Consider the following 22,749-nt stretch of genomic DNA (forward strand, 5'->3'; position numbering starts at 1 on the left):
AAAGAAAAGAAAAGAAAAGAAAAGAAAAGAAAAAAGAAAAGAAAAGAAAAGAAAAGAAAAGAAAAGAAAAGAAAAGAAAAGAAAAGAAAAGAAAAGAAAAGAAAAAGAAAGTGCTCCTGGCTTGGGGGACTATCCCATATGATCAAATCGCTATCCTAGGTCAGCCTCGTTCGGCAAATGCCCTACCTCTTGCGCCACCACTCTGGCCACAATTTCTTAACATTTTCATGATTTCATCTTATTGATTCAAGATTCATCCATCTTATAGAGCATTCTGGGTAAAAGTTTACAGGGGCTGGAGAGGTGGCACAAGCAGTAGGGCGTTTGCCTTGCACACGCTAACCTAGGACAAACCAGGGTTCAATCCCCCGATGTCCCATATGGTCCCCCAAGCCAGAAGCGATTTCTGAGTGCATAGCCAGGAGTGACCCAGGGGTGTCACCAGGTGTGGCCCAAAAACCAAAAGAGAGAGAGAGAGAGAGAGAGAGAGAGAGAGAGAGATAGATTACAGGTTGGCATTGATCTGGTGTGTGTGTGTGTGTGTGTGTGTGTAGAGGTGTGCCACATCACATATGATTGTGAGTGTATAGATTTGTGAATGTGTGGACACATGCGACTGTAAGTATGTGAGTGTGCGTGACAGCATGAGCCTGTGCGAATATGAAAATGAGTGTGAGTAGATGAGTGTAAGAGTGAGCTCCTGAGCGTGTCTGTGTGCGTGTGTAAATGTGTCTAAGTTTGTATGAGTGTGGTTGTGTGTGAATGTGTGAGTTTCTCTGAGTGTGTCTGTTTATGTGTGTCTAAGTCTATGAGGTTGTGTCTGAATCTGTGTGTGTCTGTATGCATGTGTGAGAGTCTGTGTTTGTGTGTGTGTCTGAATGTGTGTGAGCGTGTGTCTGTGAGTGGTTTTTGTATGTGTTTGTCTCTGTGTGCTTGTGTGTGTGCTTGCGGGTACTTCCCAGGCCTGAGGAAGGAGGCTTTGGCTGCTCCAGAGAAACAGGAAGTGGAACTGGGGAAGGAGTCATCGTGCATTGTGCTGGCAGTACATGTGTTCAGCTCCCAAAGGATTCTGGGGTGCCCACTCCCCAGTTCTGCAGAGCACTCCTCCCCGGGCCAATCAGGACAGTCCCCTCCGGCTAAGGCCCCCCTCCTGGCCCCAAGGCCTGTTCTGGGGCTGCAGCTGACCTTTCTCTGTTTCTCTGACAGGCTGAGGAAGCGGGTACTAGGGCGATTCACAGCACCCCGACATGGCTCAGACCTGGCTCTCAGTGCTAGAGGAAGAGTGAGAACCCTACGACGCCCCCGTGTGACTCCTACTCACCTGAGATGACCCTGAGTGAGATGCTGCTGCTCTGCATCCTACTGGCCTGGTGCTGGGGGCCCAGACTGGCCAGCACCCAAGGTGAACCCCACAGTCCCTCCCTCAAGAAGCTCCTAGAATCCAGTGCTTTCTCTGCACCCCCTCGTCCTCCCCTTCCTCTCCTGCCAATCCCACTGTCTCCCCTGTCCCATGACCCTCTCCTCTTGTGTAGCATTCAAAGACTCTAAGCCCAGCCTAATTCTTCCAGAACCTTCTCTGTGCCCCCACCCCATTTCATTCATGACCCTGACCTCCCTGCCCAACACACTCCTTTGCTTGGTGGCTGGGCTGGGTACCCCGGAGTGCTCCTGAGGTACTGAGTCTCCTTCCCTAGGGCCCCCAGAAAATCTGGATTCTCGGGTCCCCTGGGATCATGTTCTCCTTCTCACCACCCATGGTCACACAGAACAGAGACTCAGAGGTGCCTCCCCGCTGCTCTGCTGGGCCCAACGGGTTTGGGGACATGCTGAAAACATTTTAGAAGCCTATGTGTGTCTATCAGGAGGGGCATCTAACCTGGGACCCCAATGTACCCTGGGACTCCCTAGTAACTCTAGCCCAGACCCTGGGGAGTCTACCCAACAGGTAGTGGTCTGCTAGGACCAGGAGGGATGGGGAAGGGGCAAGGAAGGGACAGGGGCGGGGCCATGGCTGGAAGGGGAGGGAGCAGGGGTAGAGATAGGGAGGCAGTCCGGCAAATCTGGGTGGAGTCAAGGTGGCTCTAGGTCGGGCCAGGTAAATATGGACTGGGTTGAGGTGGGGTCATGGCAGAAGGGGCAGGAATGGGGGGGGGGGGAGTCAGGGAGAATCTGGGGCAGAATCATGCTGATCTGGGCAGGGGCAGGGTCAATAGTGATCTGGCCTGTGCAGACAGGCCTGTCCCTTCTTTTTATTTATTTTTTTAATAATTTTTAATAAGACCAACGTGAATTATAGGTTTTTCACAGTTTTATATTTAAGGGTACATAGTGACAGAGAATCAGGGCTATTCTGCGGCAGGTGTCTTGCGTCTCAGCAATTCTAGTGGGACGGAATCCTTCACGGAGGAGAACGGGCAACACGAATGGATGGATATGAAATATGAAATAATTGAGACCACACAAAATGCATTGTATGGGGACCCACGTCTATTAGACAAGAGACAAACTTTACTTTTTCAGCTGATCTTTTAACTCTGGTATGCAAGGTATTTCCGTGGAAACAAAGGGCAGAGAATCTTAGGAGAAGGAAGACAATGATACCAAGCCCTAGAATATACATATCAAAAGAACTAGCCTATATAGGTAAAAAGAAATCCTTAGCAAAAGGGAGGAAGTTCTGGTTTAGAAAGTAGGTGTTCTGGTTTTGCAAGAAGCTTCTAATAGCAAGAGAAGAGAAACTGCTATTAAAGTTTGCAGCCTGCTGGAAAGTAGAATTCAAGAAAGGCAGAAGCTATAGTTTACCACCATGAAGCTGAGAAAAACAAGTTGCTGGGAACTGGCTGAACTCAACCTTTGAGTTGCAAATATACTAGCCAGTGGGGAACTTAGAGCTTTCTTTGGTACTGAAATTTCTTTTGACTGCAGGAAAACTGAGGCCGAATATCTGTAGTTTTGTAAGGGAGACAAAGTCAAATAAAAGGAAAAGAGAAATATAATGTCACAGCCATGTCAAAAATATAGCCAGTAATCCACGCAGGAGTTATGATTGACTTCTCCAACAGGCCTCTGGCTGTTATATTTCTTGGGGGGAAATCAAGCACTTCATCAGGAAAGCCAATGGACACATCTAGAGTGTGCTTTCCTTATAATGTAGACATTCATGTTACATGCAGTGACACACTATTCCTAACCATCAGTGTTGACCTCCCTCCGCCACTGTTCCCCAAATGTATCCCATACCTCCACCCTGAGCCCCCCTGGACTGCTAGTGTGACAGTATAGCTTGTTGTTGTTTGGGTCTCTTCTATTGTTGCCAACTTTGGGTTGGGTATTTAAGTCTGATCATTTTTATTTCCACTCAATGCTCATGAGACTGCTTTGCTCCTGGTACTATCACTTTTTTTTTCTCAGTTTGTAGGAAGACATAGAAATATAAGGCAGAACAAGATGATTCATGTTCTATGATTCTGTTAAAAAAAAAAAAAAAGAAAGCAAGCAGGTGGGAGCCCCTGTCTAAAGCTATACATATAAATTTAAAAGAGGGGCACTGGTGTGGCAAGGTGTTGGTTTGTTTTTTGTTTGTTTGGCATAGGCACAGTAACTATTGGGGAAATTAGAAAGGAGATTCTCTTGGCCTAAGAGATATAGGGTGTCTCCACCGTTGAAGCATACTGTCATGAGACCAACTACAGGCTCCGAATCTGTTCATTGTCGAACCCTAAGGTCTTTCTTTATGGTGGCAAGAAATGTTTCACTCCATTGTGGTTGTCAAAGTCAGTCCTCTGTAGTTAGAGATCTTGGTTTTTTGGACAGATCCTGGGACGAAGTTTAGGATAGAGTCTTTCTTTATGGTTCCAGATGTTTTGCTTAGTCACGGTTGTTGTAGTCAGTCTTCTGTAATTAGTGATTAGTAATTAGTAATTAGTGATTTTGTACAGGTCAAAGGTCGAAGTGTCCTCTGATTTCATCTGCAGAGTCTCCGCTGCAGAGTCTTCTTCTCCAGAACCTCAGCTGCTACAATGATTACGAAAGCCTCATCCAGTGCCGCTGGACTCTGCCCCCCAAGACCCAGCGCCTCCTCAACCTCACCCTCCTGCACAGGGACAATGAGTGAGTTGACGCCCTGGAGGAGGGGTGGGCCATGGTAGGAACAGAGGCCAGAAGTGTGCGAAGGGAGGATGCCCCTTTTCTGCCCTCTGACACTCAGCAGAAGGTGCTCTCAGTGCTCTCTACTGCCCAGCCCTGCCTCCATTTTCCCTAGTAGTTGGTCCTCTGCAGCCCCAAATATTCGAACCCAGGTTTCCATGCTGCTCCTGCAGTCCCACCTCCCTCCACTAAGAGTGTTCTGCATGATTCAGATCAAATATTGCCCAGGTTTGGGTCTCATCCACCACCCCTCCTCACCGCAGACCCCCCATGCATCAGCAAACTGCCCCTTAGCCCAGAGTATAGTCTTTCCAGGGTTAGTACCCCTGCTTCATGGGATGTTCTAGAAACATCCTCTGTCCCTTGGGCTGCTCTATTGCCCCACCAAAACCCTCCAATCTGCTTACAACCCAGCCTCGCTCCCCTGGGCTTTGGACCAAATATGAGAGCTCTGTGCCCCCGTCCCTACTTACAGTGAGACCCAATTCCTTAAAATTCTCCCAAGCTCAACCATACATCTCCCACCCACTTCTGCACACTTCCTGGCTTCTGCCTCCTGTCACCCAAGAATCCAACACTGCCAGCCCCAAAGCAAATGCTTTGACCGGAAATGACTGAAAATACCCTTTGCCTGAATCCTGGTGCTCTCCCTCTCTCCCCTCCTTCACATTTCCACTAAAATATCCTGGTTTCCACACACCTTCCTGCCCTCACCCCATGTCACATTTCACCAGGCCCCATGGTGGTCCTCTTCACACAATATTTTTGTTTGCTTGTTTTGGGGCCCACATCTAGAAGCACTCAGGGCTTACTTCTGGCTCTGTGCTCAGAAATCACTCCTGGCATAGGAACCAGAACAATAGCACTGTGGGTAGGGTGTTTGCCTTGCAGCTGGCCAACCTGGGTTCAATCTCTGGTATCCCATATGTTCCCTGAAGCCTGCCGGAGCAATTTCTGAATGCAGAGTCAGGAATAGCCCCTGAGTACCATGGGGTGTGGCCCTCATAAAAAGACCCCCCAAAATCACTCCTGGCAGGCTCAGGGTACCATATGGCATGCCAGGGCTCAAACCTGGGTCAGCCGCATGCAAGGCAAATGCCTTACTCACTGTGCTATCACTCTGGCCTCACACAAAAATTTTTAGCCATACCCAGCAATGCTCAGGGGTCTTTCCCGGCAGTCCTGGGGGATCCAGCTGTGCAGGGTATTGAATCTGGACTTCCAGCAAGAAAAGCCAGTGTACTCGCCCCTATTGCCCTCTACCAGTCTCTCTCATGCTGTATTCTTTTTTTTTTTTTTTTTTTTTTTGGGGTTTTGGTTTTTGGGTCACACCTGGTGACTCTCAGGGGTTACTCCTGACTATGCATTCAGAATCAACCCTGACTTGGGGGACCACATGGGATGCTGGGGGATCAAACCGCTGTTTGGTCTGTCCTAGGTTAGCGCACACAAGGCAAACGCCTTACCACTTGCACCACCTCTCCTGCCCCACCATGCTGTGTTCTTGTTGGTGGTGGTGATGATGGTCTGGGAGTCTCATCTGCAGTGTTCAGGACATGCCCAGGGACCATCCCAGGGTTGGCTGCATACAATGCCAGGACCCCCAGAGCTCTCTGACTCACCTCTCAGGGGTGTGTGGGCTGGTTTCAAGCTCGTGACTCCGGTGTCCTAACCCTGCCTTCCCCCAGCAGCAAACCCCCACAGCCTGTGTCCTGTGAGCTCATCAATCATTCGTTCCGGCTGGAGACGCCCTGCCCTGGCTGTGTGTCCAGGTGTGACATTCCCTACAAGGGCTTCGCCTTGGGTAGCTACGACTACTTCTCCTTCCAAGCCAACAGATCTCTGGGTGCTCAGCTCAACGTGACCCTGGCTCTGCACGGTGAGGTTGGGGGCCCCAAGAAAAGGGGTCTGGGAACAGAGGTGTGAGGTCTTCTCAGGCAAGGCAAGTATCCCTAAAGCTAGTCTCCCTGGATCAAAGCAAGGGGGGGAATTCTTCAGCTATAACCTCAGGCCCAACTGCTTTAGTTTTTCTCCCCCCCCCCCTCCACGTTTTACTGAGTGGAGGTGGAGGAGAGTAGAGGCAAAAGTGAAGTTGAAAAAAATAAGTTTTGGGGCCAGTGAGGTGGCACTAGAGGTCAGATGTCTGCCTTGGAAGCGCTAGCCAAGGAAGGACCGTGGTTCAATCCCCCGTGTCCCATATGGTTCCCCCAAGCCAGGGGCAATTTCTGAGCGCTTAGCCAGGAGTAACCCCTGAGCATCAAACGGGTGTGGCCAAAAAAAAATAAATAAGTTGCAAAATGTTTTGATTGATGAAAAGATTCAACCGGGCACTCAACCAGCTCCTCCCCAGGTAGGGGACAGGAAAAGAAGCTAAGGAGAGACTAGAGCACTGTACTAGATAGCACAGCAGGGAGGGTGTTTGCCTTGCATGTGGAAGACCGGGTTCAATACTTGGCATCCCATATGGTTCCCAGGAGTAATTCCTGAATGCAGAGCTGTAAAATAAATCCGCTTGTGAGATCACTCCACTCACCACATTTCGTTCTTCTTCTTTTCTTTTTCTGCTTTTTGAGCCACACTCTGCAGCGCTCAGGAGTTACTCCTGGCTCTCCACTCAGAAATTGCTCCTGGCAGGCTCAGGGGACTGTATGAGATGCTGGGAATCGAACCTGGGTCTGTCCCAGGTGGGCAGCGTGCAAGGCAAATGCCCTGCTGCTGTGATTCTTGTCCCGCTACCCAAGCACAGTATTTCTACCCCTAGGCAGATGAATCTGAAGAAGCAGGGTAGTGGCCAAGGATTACTAAACCAAGCTAGTCAGGAGACAGTCATGGGGTCAATGGCTTTTTGCCTTGGGGTATGTCTGAGCGCCAAGCCAAAAAAAGGCTTTTTCTTTATGAACCCATTCCTAATTCACTAGCAGGGGGAAGGTGGAGAGAGGCAAAAGTACCTATCCAGCCGGAGAGATAGCACAGTGGTAGAGCATTTGCCTTGCATGTAGCTAACCCATGACCTAAGTTCAAATCCCCCAGGCCTGCCAGGAGTGATTTTTGAGAGCAGAACCAGGCAGGAGTACCCCTGAGCGCTACTGGGTGTGGCCCAAAAACCAATAACAATAATAATAATAATAATAATAATAATAATAATAATAAAGTACCTATTTAGGTGGGCTTCTGCATATCAAAGGAGAGATTTAACAAAAAGAGGAAGATGGGGGAATGCCTTCGCTTTGGGTGACATCTTACACAGCACCTTTGGGTATGGCCCTAAAATACACACACCCCCAAAATAAAAAGAAAGATAAGGAACCTGCCTTGAGTGACAGTTCTAGAAGGTTCTAGAGAGGACAGGAGCAAAGTCCCAGGGTGGAAAATAGAGAGAGGTAGATGCTGACAGATGCACAAGGGAAGAAACATGAGTCACGGCACCCTCTGCTGGCAGGAGGCTACAAGGCAGCATCCCTCACTGAACAGAAGAGGTTGTCCTGGGGCTGGAGAGATAGCACAGCGGGTAGGGCATTTGCCTTGCATGCAGCCGACCCAGAACATACCTGGGTTCAATCCCTGGCATCCCATAAGGTCCCCCGAGCCTGCCAGGAGCGATTTCTAAGCACACAGCCAGGAGTAACCCCTGAGTCATAGTGGGGATATGGCCCCAAAACAAAACAAAAAGAGGGTTCCCTGAGGCTGCGATTGGAGTGCTTAGTGGTCCCCTGGAGCTCCAACCCCTCATGATCTCTCTTTCTCTCCCCAATGCAGTGCAGCCTCCTGCACCCACCAACCTCCAGGTCAATGGATCTGGGAACAATATCTTGCTCACCTGGACCTTTGAGCCCAGTCCCTGGCTGTCAAAGCTGGAATTTGAGGTGGCATATCGGCGCCTCCAGGATTCCTGGGAGGTAGGGACCCCCAACACCACTCCTGCCACCCTGAGCTGAACCCCCCACCCCCGCAGGTGGCACCTACTCCAGCTGCCCTCTCCCCCATTCAGGATGCTTTCACCATCTACTCCAGCTCCTCCCAAGTGGTCTTGGAGCACCGGCACCTCCTGCCTAGGAGCACCTACGTGGCCCGGGTGCGAGCACGGCCAGTCCCGGGCATGGGGTTCTTGGGACAACCCAGCTCGTGGAGCACTGAGGAGCGCTGGGTCTCTGCAGCTGGTAAGAAGGCTGCTGGACAGAGCCCCCACCCCAGGGAGGGTCCCTCCTACTCCTAGCAGCCCCCATGAGCATGCAGTAGCCCTGCATTCTGCATTCCAGACCCTTCCATGCTGTCTGTAATCCCCATCCCTGGTCGAGGTGACCTGGAGAGGCAGCAGCCAGGCTCTGACCTTGACTTTGACCCTGTCGCTCCCATGATGATCACAAACCATTGCATTAGGGTCGCCTTGTCCTGTTGGGCCCCCAGCACTGGCACCCAGGGTCCAGTCAGGCTGCTCTGGAAAGTCCTTTGCCTGGATGCACCTGGCCAGTGGTGGGAAGCGGGGGTGAAGGCTGGCTGGTCCCCCCTGCAGGTGATGAGGCGCAGCCCCACAATCTCCAGTGCCTCTTCGACGGGGTGCACACGCTTCGGTGTTCCTGGGAAGTGAGGACGGACGTGGCCCGTGCCCTGCCCTTCTCCCTCTTCTTCAAGGCCAGTCCTGGGACCGGGTGAGTGTCGGGGAGAAAGGGCAGGGATCGGGGGTCTTCAAGCAAGCCAGGCTCCTGGAAGCACCCCCTCCCGGGCTCACGGCTCCCCTCCACAGGGAGGAGGAGTGCTCTTCGGTGCGTCTGGAGCAGTGCCACGACTATACCCGACATCACTGCGACATCTCGGTGCCCGAGGCCACACAGCCCAGCAGCGTCACCGTTTCGGTGCGGCCCAAGGCCCTGGAGAAGCTCATCAAAACCTCGGACAACAGTGAGTGGGGCACCCCCGGGTCTGGAAGGGGGGCTTGCCAGGGTCTGTGCGTATATATGTTGCATGTAATAGGAATATAGTTACTTATCAATCTTAGTGATTTATAGATCTATGTAACAACCTATTTGGTCAATAGAAATTTTATAGATATGGGGCCGGAGAGATAGCATAGAGGTAAGGTGTTTGCCTTGCATGCAGAAGGATGGTGATTTGAATCCCGGCATCCCATATGGTCCCCCGAGCCTGCCAGGAGGGATTTCTGAGTGTAGAGCCAGGAGGAACCCCTGAGCGCTGCTGGGTGTGACCCCCCAAAAATTTTATAAATATATTTCATAGAGATATATTTTATGACTACCTATAAAGTAGGATTCTATATAGTTATGCAAATATGTTTATATCCATCATAATTATATTGCATATTCTAGATCAGTGGTTCTCGAACTATGGCCCGCGGGCCACATATTGTATTTGTATCTGTTTTGTTTCTTCATTGCAAAATAAGATATATGCAGTGTGCATAAGAATTCGTTCATAAGTTTTGTTTTTACTATAGTCAGACCCTCCAATGGTCTGAGGGACAGTGAACTGGCCCCCTGTTCAAAAAGTTTGAGGACCCCTGTTCTAGATATTATTAACATAGTTATAAAAATATATAATGCAAATGTGTGTCCGGTATGGAGGCCTGTGTCCATTCATGTGCCTTTGTATTGTGCGTCCATATGTATAGGAAAATACATATCTCAGTATTGCTGTGTGGATATATGTGTGCTAGTGTAGGAAATTGAAAATGTACAAAATAGAACTTTAACCCTAACTCTAACCCATATGGAAATACATGCAACATGTGTTCAGGCATATGTGGTAAGTGTATTAGCATGTATATGTGTTTATATGCAGGTGTGTATGCAATGTGCGTCTGCATATATGCACAGGTGCGCTCGTGTACATGTGTTCATGTGGTGTTTTATGTAACCCATGTAAACTTAGATTCTCACAGCCCAGACTCCACATATGTCCCATCCAACAACACAGTCCATGAGCAGATGGGGTCTCAGGGGTTCCTCAGAAGCGCCTCTTTCAAGTACCTTTCCGTATCCCATTCTCTGCTTTCCCGAGTCTGCTGGGCCACTGCTCTACACACCCCAGGGCCTCACAGAAACTTCCAGTCCTGCCCTGACCAATGTTTCCTGCCATCAGAAAAGCTGGAGGACTGGGGTGGGACCAGACTTTCCCTGCAGTGCCCACTTGGCTTTCTGCTCTGGAGTCAAGAGCCCTGGCGAGGGCCTCCAACCTAGCTCATGCTGACCAAGCACACAGTGGGTCTGAGCATACAGTGGGGTCCCAGCACATAGCATTTCTGAACACATAGTGGATCTGAGCACACAGAGAGTCTGAGCACACAATGGATCTGAGAACACAGTGTCTTGACCTTGGTCCGGGGGGCTAGATGCCTCCTTCCTCAGGGGGGATCTGCAGGGTCCCCCACACTGCCTGACTGCAGCCATGCTGGTCACCTCAGCTTCCATTTCCCAATCAGAACCCAGGAGTCTGCCCACAGATGCCTCAATTTTCCCATTCTACCCCAAAATCCAGAACTGACTCTGGGCTTCTGATCTGGGTTCTAAAGTCAATAAAATCGAGAGAAACATCCAGAAGGGCACCCAATGATGCTGCAGCACAGACAGAAGAGCTAGTGGGCACTTTCCTGAGTGTCAAAACAGGGCGGGGGGGGGGGACACACCATGCCCCAACCTCCCGAGTTCTCAGCCAAGTGTATCTTCGCTCCTCCCAAGAGCAGCTGTGCAGGGCAGAGAGGGGCTGTGGGGTAACAGGGGCCACAGACTCTACCATGTTGAAGGGACGGTCTGGGGTCTGTGGGGATGTTCTGGGGTAGGAAGTCTGAGAACAAACCTCTGAATGCCCTTCCAGTTCAGTTGGCGCCCCCAACCCTGAATGGCACCAAGACGGGGGACAGCTACAGTCTGAGCTGGAAAACCAAGAAAATGACCTTCAACATCGCTTACACCTTCCAGGTCCAGTACAAGAGTGAAGCTGTCTCTTGGGAGGTGAGAGCCTGGGGAGGGTTGCAGAGCTGGGGTGGCAGAGAGCACCCAGGAGAGAGTTCTTCAGGGACTTGGGGAGCCCGACTCTGTATGATGAGTGAAGGTTCTGAAGTTAAGATGGTCAAGGAAGACCCCAAAGGGCAAAGGGTCACAGATGTCGGGTGGCCAGAGTTGCGGGCTGAAGGGTCTGCAACGCAGGAGAAATTTCCAGAAACATCTACTGGGGTCTCCCTCACACAATCACAGAACAGACTTGTTCTCAGCAGAGCCCTGGTCTGGATCTGAGGTCCCCTCTTCCAGGTTGCCCACGGGGCTGGCAAACACACCAAGGAGCCCAGATCAGAAACCCAGAGGCAGTCCCAGAGATTTGGGCATAGGAATGGGTAAACTGAGGCAGGGTGCAGCTATGAGGGCACCACAGGCTCCAGCACCAGTGTGGCTAAAGGACAAGGTTAGGAGTCCTTTCCTGATTTCCTGGGTGGGCAGAACTGGGTCCCAGCTGCCCCCTAGGAAGGTCAGAGGATGAAACAGCCACGGCCCACAATGTGGTGTCACGTCATTTGGCACATTGCAGGCTGGTCCTAGCTGCCCACTGGACAGCTCATGGAGTGGGTCCCCAGGAGAGTGGTATTGGGCAGATCTCAGGTGCTGAGAGGGGCTGTGTCCTGTGCCCACAGACGACCAAGATGGAATCCTTGCTGAATGCACACAGCATGTCCCTGCCGCGCCTAGAACCTTCCACCCGGTACCAGGCCAGGGTGAGAGTCAAGCCCCAGAAGGGCTATAATGGAACCTGGAGTGAGTGGAGCCAGGAGTATGAGTGGAGCACGGAATGGGGTGAGTCTTCCCGGGGACACAGCCCAGCAAGTGGAGCACAGGGGAGGTTGGAGGTAGAAACAGAACCAGACAGGGTCGTGGGCTCGTGGAGGGAGTCCTGGGGAGCCAGAATTGGAGGGTGTGGGCTTGTTTAGCTCCTAAACCCTCCCCTTCCTCCAGGCACAGTGGATGTGCGGCCTCCTGTGGGAAGTCCCTACATTGCCTCAGGCTGCAGCCAGTGATCACTCATTCTTTTTATATATATCTTTGTTTAAACAGCTTGATTACAGATATGATTGTAGTTGGGTTTCGGTCATGCCAAGAATAACCCCCTTCACCAGTGCAACATTCCCACCACCAATGTCCCAAATCTTCCTCCTCCCCACCCCACCCCGCCTGTACTCTAGACAGGCTTCTACTTCCCTCGTTCATTCACATTGTTATGATAGTTCTCAATGTAGTTATTTCTCTAACAACACTCATCACTCCTTGTGGTGAGCTTCATGTAGTGAGCTGGACCTTCCAGCTCTCCTCTTTTTCACCTCTGAGAATTATTGCAAGAATGTCTTTTATTTTTCTTAAAACCCACAGATGAGTGAGACTATTCTGCATTTTTTTTCTCTCCCTCTGACTTATTTCCATGTACATCCATGTATAGGAAAATTTCATGACTTCATCTCTCCTGACGGCTGCATAATATTCCATTGTGTATATGTACCAGTTTCTTTAGCCATTCGTCTGTTGAAAGGCATCTTGGTGGTTTCCAGAGTCTGGCTATTGTAAATAATGCTGCAACGAATATAGGTGTGAGGAAGGGATTTTTGTGTTGTATTTTTATGTTCCTAGGGTATATCCCTAGGAGTGGTATAGCTGGATTGTATGGGAGCTCAATTTCCAGTTTTTGGTGGACTCTCCATATTGCTTTCCATAAAGGTTAGACTAGACTATATTCCCACCAGCAGTGAACGAGTTCCTTTCTCTCCACATTCCCACCAGCACTGCTTATTGTCATTCTTTGTGATGTGTGCCAATCTCTGTGGCATAAGATGGTACCTCATAGTTGTTTTGATTTGCATCTCCCTGATGATGAATGAACTCGACCCATTTTCAAGGCTGGTTTCCTTCTCGCCATTCTGATTCATTCCTGGGTGAAGCTGTAATGTTTTCTTGTTTTTTGTTTTGTTTTGTTTTGTTTTTGTTTTGTTTTTTTGGGTCACACCCGGTAGCGCTCAAGGGTTCCTCCTGGCTCTATGCTCAGAAATCACTCCTGGCAGGCTCAGGTGACCATATGGGATGCTGGGATTCAAACCACCATTCTTCTGCATGCAAGGCAAACACCTTACCTCCATGCTATCTTTCTGGCCCCTGAGGAAGGGATTTTTGTATTGTATTTTTATGTTCTTAGAGTATATCCCCAGGAGTGGTATAGCTGGATCATATGGGAGCTCGATTTCCAGTTTTTGGAGGAATCTCCATATCGCTTTCCATAAAGGTTGGACTAGACGGCATTCCCACCACCAGTGGATAAGAGTTCCTTTCTCTCCACATCCCCGCCAAGTGCTCACTCATTCTGCCCTCAGCCTGCACACACTTGTGTGTCCATGTGTGCACAGCCATACATGTGCTTTCATTGGACACATGCTCATAATTCATACACACACACGAATGTGTACATAGAATACACTCCCATGCTTTCATATGTACAATACACCTGTACAGAATCATACACAAACTCGCGTTGTGTGTATACTCATGCATAAAATGCAGACATACATAGTCATATGTGGGCACCACTCAGATAGACATTTGTTTGCACATATTCTCACACACTCTCCCCCATTCACACGCACACCTCGCCCACATGCACAAGAACATATGAGAACATATGTAGTATAAAAAAATACAGAGGCCCTTTGGATGGAGCTGGATGGTGATGGGATGAGACGGCCTTTCTCTGCCTTCCCAGGCTTTGTGGCTTCAACCCCCACCAGCCGGCGGGTCTGCAAGATCAGGAGAGCAGCGGGTAGAAAACTCACAGGCAGGCTTCTTCAGGAGATAACATCTTTATTTGCCCTGGCCAACATGGGTGGCCTATATCATAAACCTATTTAAGCACATGCTATCCTCAGCTTGCCCTACGTCTTAGCTTCTTTCAGCCATCTCTCCTCCAGCCCTTTCTCCAACCTCCATCCATGCAAATCCCCTTTTGCCCCTAAGGCCAAACCTCAGACATGGGCAGGTCTTTCTTGTAGGTAAGGTTACACAGGAGGAATGATAGATTCTAAGCCCTGTGCCTCTCCCACTCTCAGGCTTGACGGGGTCTCAGATCACTGCTCAAAGCCCCCCACAGCTCCTCCCCTGCACCCCAAGGCAGTGTGTCTGGCGCTGATGGAAGTGCTCCCCACCAAGTGAGGTGCTCCTCCAGCCTCAGTCACACCCCCAGACACTAACAACTTTCCCCCACCGACCACAGAGATGCCCACGTGGGGCCTGATCCTCATCCTGGTCTTCACCACCCTGGCCTTGGTGCCCGTCCTGCGCTTCTGCTGCATCTACGGGTACAGGTAACAGTGGGGTTACCCAGGGGGATAGGGATGCCACTGGCTGCCCCTTCCATCTCAGCTTGCCCCCTTCCCTGTGGGGCTTGGGACCCTCATCCTGCCCCTCCTGAGCCTCAGTTTCCCCTCTGTGCATGACCCTGTCCTGCCCTTCTGCAGGCTAAACCGGAAGTGGGAGGAGAAGATCCCCAACCCCAGCAAGAGCCGTCTGTTTCAGGTAGGGGGGACAGCAGGATGTGGGGTTCCCCCAGCCCCTCCTGGGGTCTTCCATCATGGGGATGGGGCAGGATGGATTGGAGGAGTCAGGCCTGTCCCCCCAGACTGCCAGATTGTCCAGGACCCCCACATGCCTATACATAATACCCCACTTGGGGGCTCTTGGGGAGTGGCCCCAGGAGCTGCTGCTTCCTTGAGAGTTCACAGCACCCCTCTTCAGGAACCCCACAGACACAAACGTTCTTTCCTTTCCAGAATGGGAGCTCCGGGCTGCGGCTTCCAGACAGCTGGTCTGCCCTGGACACCCGAAGCCATCCCAACAAGGAACTAGGGAGCAGCCTCCTGTCTGAGCTGCAGGGGTGAGTGGGGGGGCTCTGAGGGGATATGGGTGCTGGGAGGGCACCTGGAGTCATGGGGGTGGGGTGTCTTCTGACCCCCTAATGGGGTCTGCACTGAACCAAAGGGCCCTCCAATCTATTTACAGCAGTGGGGGGGGTGTCACACCTGCCCCTTGGCCAACAGCAGGGCTGGGGCACTCGGCTTCCCCAGTCTGCCAGCTATGCCTTGGGTGCTCTGGGGTGGGGGCAGACTGGGAGCAGCAGCCTTCAGGGGAGATCATCATAGTGGGTGGGAGCAGGAGGCGGTGTGGACAGGCCCTCAGGGCTGTAGTGGGGACACAGGAGCTTCAGGGGCATAGACGCCTGGGATCCCCTGCCTGCCCCCAAGCTCCTTTGCCCCCCAAACAGGCCCTCAAGGAGCCATCGAGATGGCTGAGTCGCACTGTTTGGGGACCCCAAAAAAACTGGAGAATTCTTAGGCTCCTTAGGGATACAGGGCCAATGTCGGCTCCTGCTCAGAACTCCCTCTGCCCCAGTCCTCACCACCCACTGCATCCAGGAGCCCAGAAACCACCCCCTGCACCCCCAGCTGGGGACAGGTCCTACTCTGCCCCTTCCTTCTCCACAGGGTGGTCCCCAGAGACTTTGGGCACAGCAAAGTGTCACTTGTCACCACCGAGGACCCGGGATGGGATCGAGAAGCACCTGCAGAGGCTGACCTGACTCCCACCTCCTCGGAGAAGCCCCCCTCGTGCCCACCCCCGGGGTCCCCGGAGAACCTGCACCCCGGTTTGCACTTCAATGGCCCCTATCTGGGACTGTCCCACAGCCACTCGATGCCAAATCTCGGGGAGCTACAGAAACATCCCCCGGCTGACACCGACCCCCAGCCTCTCCCTCCAGGGTCCCTGGATTACCTGTGTCTCCCCCCAGGTGGGCAGAGACAGCTGGTCCCCCTGAAGTGGGCAAAGGCCTCCCCAGGGGCTGAGGCCCCCTCGCTGGTGTCAGGACCTCCCGATCTCTCAGAGACTAGTCAGGAGGCAAAAGACAGCTCCTCTGGGCAGGCCACCAGTTCTGGGGACCCAGGGAAAAGGAGTCCCACTTTAGACTACATCACTGCTGCGCACCTGAACTTCTGTCCTCCCCAGTTGGACCCCAGCCTCTGTCCTGGCCTGCCTGAGGGACCCCAGGGGGCTCTGATCCCCTCAAAGCCTCAGTTCGGGGACTATGTGGAGCTCCCTCCCACATCGGGCCACAATCCCCCAGCCCCCTTGATCAGTCAGGCTCCTCCAGCCACCAGCAGCACCCCCACAAGCCCTGAGGAGCCCAGCCCAGCACCCTCACACCCCGAGGAGCTTCTGGTGCTCCAGCAGGTGGGTGATTACTGCTTCCTGCCCGGCCTGGCCCCGGGTTCTTCCTCCTCACCCGGCAAATGCCCCCCAGTGCTCAGTTCCGACATGGGGGACCACCAGGTTCTCCAGAGCAAGAAACCCCCAGGTCCGGCTGCACCCCAGCTACCGGCCATTCAGCTCTTCAAAGCGCTGAAGCAGCAGGATTACTTGGCTCTGCCCACCTGGGATGGCAGCAGACTGGAGGGGGCGCGCTAAAAACCCCCAGATCAGAGACCCAGCTTCCCTCAGGTTGCCCCTCTCTTCACAGTCCAGATGCAAAGCCAAGGACAAGAGGTCCAGGGTCAGTCCAGCTGCCTGTCCATCAGCAAACTCCTCTCTTTACTACTTTTTTGTTTTGTTTTGTTTTGTTTTGGTTTTGGTTTTGGTTTGTTTTGTTTTGTCTCTCTACTACATCTTTGTTTTTGAGTCACTCAAACCCTGCGGTGCTCAGGGCTTACTCCTGGTTCTGCGCTCAGAAATTGCTTCTGGCGGACACGGTGGACCATAGGGGATGCCGAGATTCAAACCAATGCCTGTCCTGGGTCGGCCGCTTGCAAGGCAAACATCCTACCGCTGTGCTATCTCTCCGCCCCTCCCTTCTCTCTCTTTTATCTCTTTCTCTTCCTTCTTTGTCTTCTCTCTCTACTCCTCTCCTCTCCTTTCTTATCTTCTTTATCCACTTACTTCCCCTTAGTCCTCTCTTTCTATTTTCTCTCCTCTCTTTTATTTGGAGGGGGGGAACCACACCTTCCACTACTCAGGGGTTAATTCTGACTTTGCTACACTCAGAAATTACTCCTAGCAGTGCTCAAACCGGGGATCAAACCTCGATTGGCCTTGTTCAAGAAAAGCTCCCTACCACTGAACTCTCATTCTAGCCCCTTCTCTCTCTTTTCTTATATTCTCTCTCCATTTCTCTATCCCCCCACCTCTTACACACACACACACACACACACACACACACACACACACCCTCCCTACCACTGAACTCTCATTCTAGCCCCTTCTCTCTCTTTTCTTATATTCTCTCTCCATTTCTCTATCCCCCCACCTCTTACACACACACACACACACACACACACACACACACACACACACCCCTCTCCAAATTCCCCTTTTCTCAAGTTTGACCTTTTAGAACCTTCTAGACTTCCTCATCACCTTGCTTTCATCTCCCTCACCAGCCGCCCTTCCCTTCCGTCTTGTCCATGAATGTGTTCATCCTCTGACTTTGCCTCAGCGGGGGGGCACAGGGGAGGAGCTTTGGACTTCAAGGTTGGATGAGCATAACCCACCCTGCCAGGCCAGCCTTGGTGCCATAACCTGATGGGGCTTCTAGATAGACTCAGGGGCTACCTCCGAACCTCCTGCTCCTGAGAAAAAGGGGGCCTGGGAGACGGTTTGGTGGTTGGGGAGTGTGCAGGGACCAGATTCTGTCCCAACCCATTTGATGTGGCCATAAATGCTTCAGAGATTGTGGGTACAGCCAGGACCCCTTCCAGCAACGCTAGGGTGGCCTAGGTCCCCCAACACTGGTCTGAATAGCACCACATACTGAGATGTTCTGATCTGCAGACCCAATTGGCCAAGAACCACTTGGATTCTGGACCTGTTTGGGGGGCTCTAGAACCCACCCTGTCCCTCCAAAATGAGAAAAGGACACTGAACAGAGGAATGCTCTTTCATCACATGGAAGCTACTTCACCCAGAAAGACCCACACACACTCCCTCCTGTCCCCAAGGAGGCAGTTGGCTCCTGATCTCCTTCCCCTGGACCCCAGAACAGGGCCCAGTTTCCATCTCTGCCTTTCGGACTTCCCCAAAAACATGAACCCTCTGGACTCTGCATCATTGGTCAAGGTTCTCGCATTCTGGTGCCCATCTGCGAGCCCACAAAAAGCTGGACTTGAGAGGTGTCACCTTCTCCCCTTCCCTTCTGTTGCTGAGACTTCAGGGTGCCACCTATACACTCTGCAGTGTGGTTGAATAAAATACAGGCTCCCCTCGGAGCACTCTGCTGACAAAGCAGGGGAGGGTACCCCTGAGAAATTGTGTGTCTTCCCTGCGCTCCTATGGGCCCTGAGGGGTGCAGGAATGAGCTTTGGGAAGGGGATACTCCTTCTGTGTGCATACCTGACAAAGCCTTCTCTCCTCTAGCTTCAAGATGGGAACCCTTCTCTATCCTCATGACTTCTACATTTAATTCAGGGGGGGCGGGGTGGGCTGGTAAGGAATGTCAGGAATAACAAATCCAAGTTCCTAGGAAGAGAAGTTTCACTGTCCAGAACTGAAGCAATAGCACAGCAGCTACCCTGAATTTGATCCCTGGCATCCCTTATAGTCCCCTGAGCCTGCCAGGAATGATTTCTGAGTGCAGAGTCAGGAGCATCGCCCGCTCTACCCAAAAAAGTTTTTTTATTTGTTTGTTTGTTCTTTGGGCCACACCCTGCAGTGCTCAGGAGTTACTCCTGGCAGACTGGGGGACCATATTCCCATATGCTAGGAATCGAACCCGGGTCCATTTGGGGTCTGCTATGTGCAAGGTACATGCCCTACCGCTGTGCTATCACTCTGACCCAAAGATTGCCGAGAAGAGCCAGGAAAGAAGGGAAGGAGTAAGGAGTGTGGGGCCACTTAGGTCTGAGCCTGATTGGCTCTAAAGTGACAAGAGGGCTGAGCCTGTGTGTATGGGAATGAGGCAGATATTACAGGAGACTAGACCTGGGGCCCAGAGCAGGCTTTGCATGTTTGAGTCCTGGCTTCCATCCTCCACACCACTTGTCCTCCTGAGCACTGCCAACAGAACTCCCCCAGCACTGAGCCTGAGCACTGCTGCTACTGATCCTCTGGGAAAGTGAGGGGGTGAAAGGAGAGGCCTCTGTATTAGGAAGAGGGATGAGATAAGGTACCCAGGATTGGGTGAGAGATGGCGAGAGAGTCAAGAATATCCATAAATAATGTTTAAGGAGTTACATAAGTTTATGTCTTTAGATTGTTTTGTGTGCTGCTAAGAAATATTATGTACTACAATCTGGGGACTTGAGGGACAAAGTAATTGTACATGGGTTCTGTTTTTATTTTTCTTAATGTTCTTTGGCTGAAAGTTCAAAGTTAAGATATCAGCAATGGGACTACTGAGAATTTTGTTTATGGGTGATTGTCCTTCCACTGTAACTTTACCTTGTCCTCTTTCTTTACATCTTTGTTCTCATAATTAAAAATAAAAAAAATTAATAAAATAAAAAAATATTTTTCTTCATAAAAAAGAATACCCATAAATAATGCCAGAGCCCCCTAAGTTAAGAGCTCATGGAGAAAGTGTGTGGGGAAGGGGGAGTTTACAAAAGAAACTTAAATAGCCAATCAATGAAAGGAAACCCCACAGCTCCTCCCTCCATTGATGATGAAAATGGCATTTGCGTCCTTTAAGAGCATCATCTCCAGATGCACAGATACAAAGCGGTACCCAATCGAGTTACAGTCATACAATGGCCAACACCCTTCACCAAGGCACACTTCTTGCCACCTAAGTCCCCAGAGTCCCTCCTGCCCTCCCCACTGGCCTCTCCCTTGCCTGTCTCTGGAGAAGACATCTCTCTCTCCTCTCTCTTTTTCTCTGTCTTGTCTCTTTCTGTCTCTTTCTGCCTCTGTGTGCGTGTGCGCGCGCGTGCGTGCTCGCGCGTGTGTATATGTGTGTGTGTGTCTGTCTGTCTGTCTGTCTGTCTCTGTCTCTGTCTCTCTCTGTGCTTTGCAATACTGTTCCTCAGGGGTATCATCATGCCCATTACTTTATCTCCTTTGAGCATCCTCCACCTCGCTTTGAGAAAGTAGCTTTGGGGGAAAAGAGTTTGCAAGCAACCCAGGTGCGACTCCTTCTGGGCTATAAATAAACTGATCCCTGAAGAACTAGAACTTTCTCACCAGTTTCCTAGACAGTCTCTAGATAGTCTCTGAGTTCTCGCCCTCTTTTTCGTGTCCCAAGGGCCCTGAATGTTTGTCTTCACCCTAGGAGTCACGACAAAGGAAGGAATGAATGGAGGGGGGGGTGGTTTGTGGGATGATTTAAAGGGGCAAAATATTCCCCCTCTCCACCTCAGCCCCACTAACCCCTGCTGCAGGGGTCTACACAGGCAGAACAGCATGCCACTTCCTAGAATTTTCTAGAAATTTCTAGGAATCTGATGATTCTTTGACTCCAGTGGTACAGGGGTCTTTGACCAAGACCAAGTTTCCTTCTTTGGACTAAGCTTCCAGCCAGCTTCTTCTGTTTTTCTATTTTTTTGTTTTGTTTTGTTTTGTTTTGTTTTTTGTTTTGGGGACACACCCGGTGGTGCTCAGGACTCAGTGCTGGCTTTGTGCTCAGGGAATACACTCTTGGTCAGTCTCAGGGAACTCTAGGAGATTATTGGGGATCGAACCCAGGTCAGCACTTTGCAAAACATGTGTCCCACCTGCTGTACTATGCGCTAGACCACCGTTGTAAGTAAAGTTCACCTTTTAGCTTTACCTTCCAGGGCGGGGAGATGTGGGAGGCCAAGGTAAAAATAAAATAGTTAGCAAGTACCTCTTTACATTTTGCACCAAGAGCTTAGGAAAAGCTGTCAGCTAGCATGTATTTTAAGTATCTCACCATTCCACTGGCAGAGCTAGCCGGGTGCTTAAAATATCATGTATTTTAAAATTCTGGTACAGTCAAAACGAGACAGGAATGTGTGTCTCAGGCTTCTGCACCACCGAGCAAAGAGGGTTTGGAGCCTGGAGCTTGCAGCTGGAGCTCTTAGAAACACAGACATCATTTACAATCATTGTCATTGTGTCTGAATGAATTCATTTCACCAAAGTTCCACAAACATTTGGGAGAGGAAAAAAAAAAGTCTTTCTTCCAAGAGTCTTGATATGAGTAGCAAAGAATAAATAAACATTCTAAAGAGAGTGGAGGGAAGTCACAGTTCAGATAAAGACAAACACACACACACACACACACACACACACACACACACACAGCTTTGATTTTCAGGTTTTATCTGTCATTTAAGTTTTCATCTACAATTCTCTTCCTGGTTAGCAGCATGCAAATCTCCATTCTTTAACTGTTTTAAATTTTTTAACAAGTCTTTCACAGTTGTATTTCAGGCATTTAGTGACAGTGATTTCAGGCCATTCCCACCACCTCTCTTCACTATAGTTCCCCTCAGGCATCCCATAACTCCACTCATAGCCCCCAAGACTACCAGTGTAACAGGTCCATATTAAGTTTAGATTGTTATAGTTTGGGTCTCTTGATTCTGTTGTCATTGACTTTGGCTTAGGTGTTTAGATCTAACCTTATTTTTTCCCCACTCATTGTTCCCAAGACCAGTTGGCCCCTGGGTCCCATTCACTTTTTTTTCCCCCAGTTTGTAGAAAGACATAGAAATGATTCAAGTTCTACAGAAAAGGTGGGAGCTCCTTTCTAGAATGTAAGTAAAATTAAAAGAATAAAGAAGGAAAGGGGGAAGAGGGACAGATGTGGTGTTGTTTTGTTTTGCATAGACACTGCAAATGTTGGGGAAATTAGAAAGAAAACTCCATTGACCTAAGAGATCCAGGGTATCTTCACCCATAAAGCATACTGTCAAAAGACTGACTACAGGTTCCAGGCATATTGGTTGTCTAATCCCAATGTCTTTCTTTATGGTATCAGAGAAAGTTCTGCTCAGTCGCAGTTGCCCAAGTCAGTCTTCTGTAGTTGGCAATCTTGGTTTTTGCACAGGTCCTAAGATGAAGCCTAGGATAAAGTCTTCCTGTGTGGTCCCAGGGCAAATCTGCTTTGTCGTGGTTGTTGTAGTCAGTCTTCTGTACTGAGAGATCTTGCCAACCTTCATCCTAAAAGGACCTTTGTCCACTAAGATCCTTTCATGCCTGGGATCCAAACCACAAACTCACCTAGGCAAGATCTGTGCTCTATCCCTGACCTACCTCCCCAACCTTTGCCTGTTCTTGGGGGCGAAACGTATTTCTTTGCTTCCATTTCAGGGATGCTATTAGCCTCACAGAATGAATGAGCTGGTCTCTCCTTGGTCCTTTGTTTTCTATGGCATTATTCAAATAGCATGGAGATGGTTTGTTTTAAAATCACACCTTTGGTCAGGGGTGCAGGGGGACCAGAGGGCATGCAATTGGTGGTGTCTTAAACCAAGCAGAGAGCCTCATTCTCTGCTTGGAAGCAGGACTCTTCACCATCACCCCCAACTGGGACAGTCCTTGAGTCTGACAAGCAGTCCTCCTTGGCTGCTTTCTTAGCATTGGGTTTAATTGGCCATTGTTTTTGTAATCAGGGGATGAT

The 22,749-nt window shown here is 50.5% G+C and overlaps 1 protein-coding gene across 1 annotated transcript; it reads left to right on the plus strand.

Annotated features, from left to right (window-relative positions):
• The first annotated feature begins 1,326 nt into the window (after window positions 1-1,326).
• On the plus strand, window positions 1,327-22,268 carry CSF2RB (colony stimulating factor 2 receptor subunit beta). The gene is made up of 14 exons (XM_049772462.1): window positions 1,327-1,402; window positions 3,933-4,110; window positions 5,835-6,025; window positions 7,903-8,042; window positions 8,135-8,303; window positions 8,657-8,792; window positions 8,888-9,042; window positions 10,972-11,108; window positions 11,783-11,942; window positions 14,395-14,485; window positions 14,639-14,696; window positions 14,951-15,054; window positions 15,662-16,622; window positions 22,218-22,268. The coding sequence occupies exons 1-14, from the start codon at window positions 1,327-1,329 to the stop codon at window positions 22,266-22,268; spliced, it is 2,607 nt and encodes an 868-aa protein (XP_049628419.1).
• The last annotated feature ends 481 nt before the right edge of the window (window positions 22,269-22,749 follow it).

The sequence above is a fragment of the Suncus etruscus genome, chromosome 4, assembly GCF_024139225.1.
Source record: "Suncus etruscus isolate mSunEtr1 chromosome 4, mSunEtr1.pri.cur, whole genome shotgun sequence".
In the NCBI taxonomy this organism is placed as follows: domain Eukaryota; kingdom Metazoa; phylum Chordata; class Mammalia; order Eulipotyphla; family Soricidae; genus Suncus; species Suncus etruscus.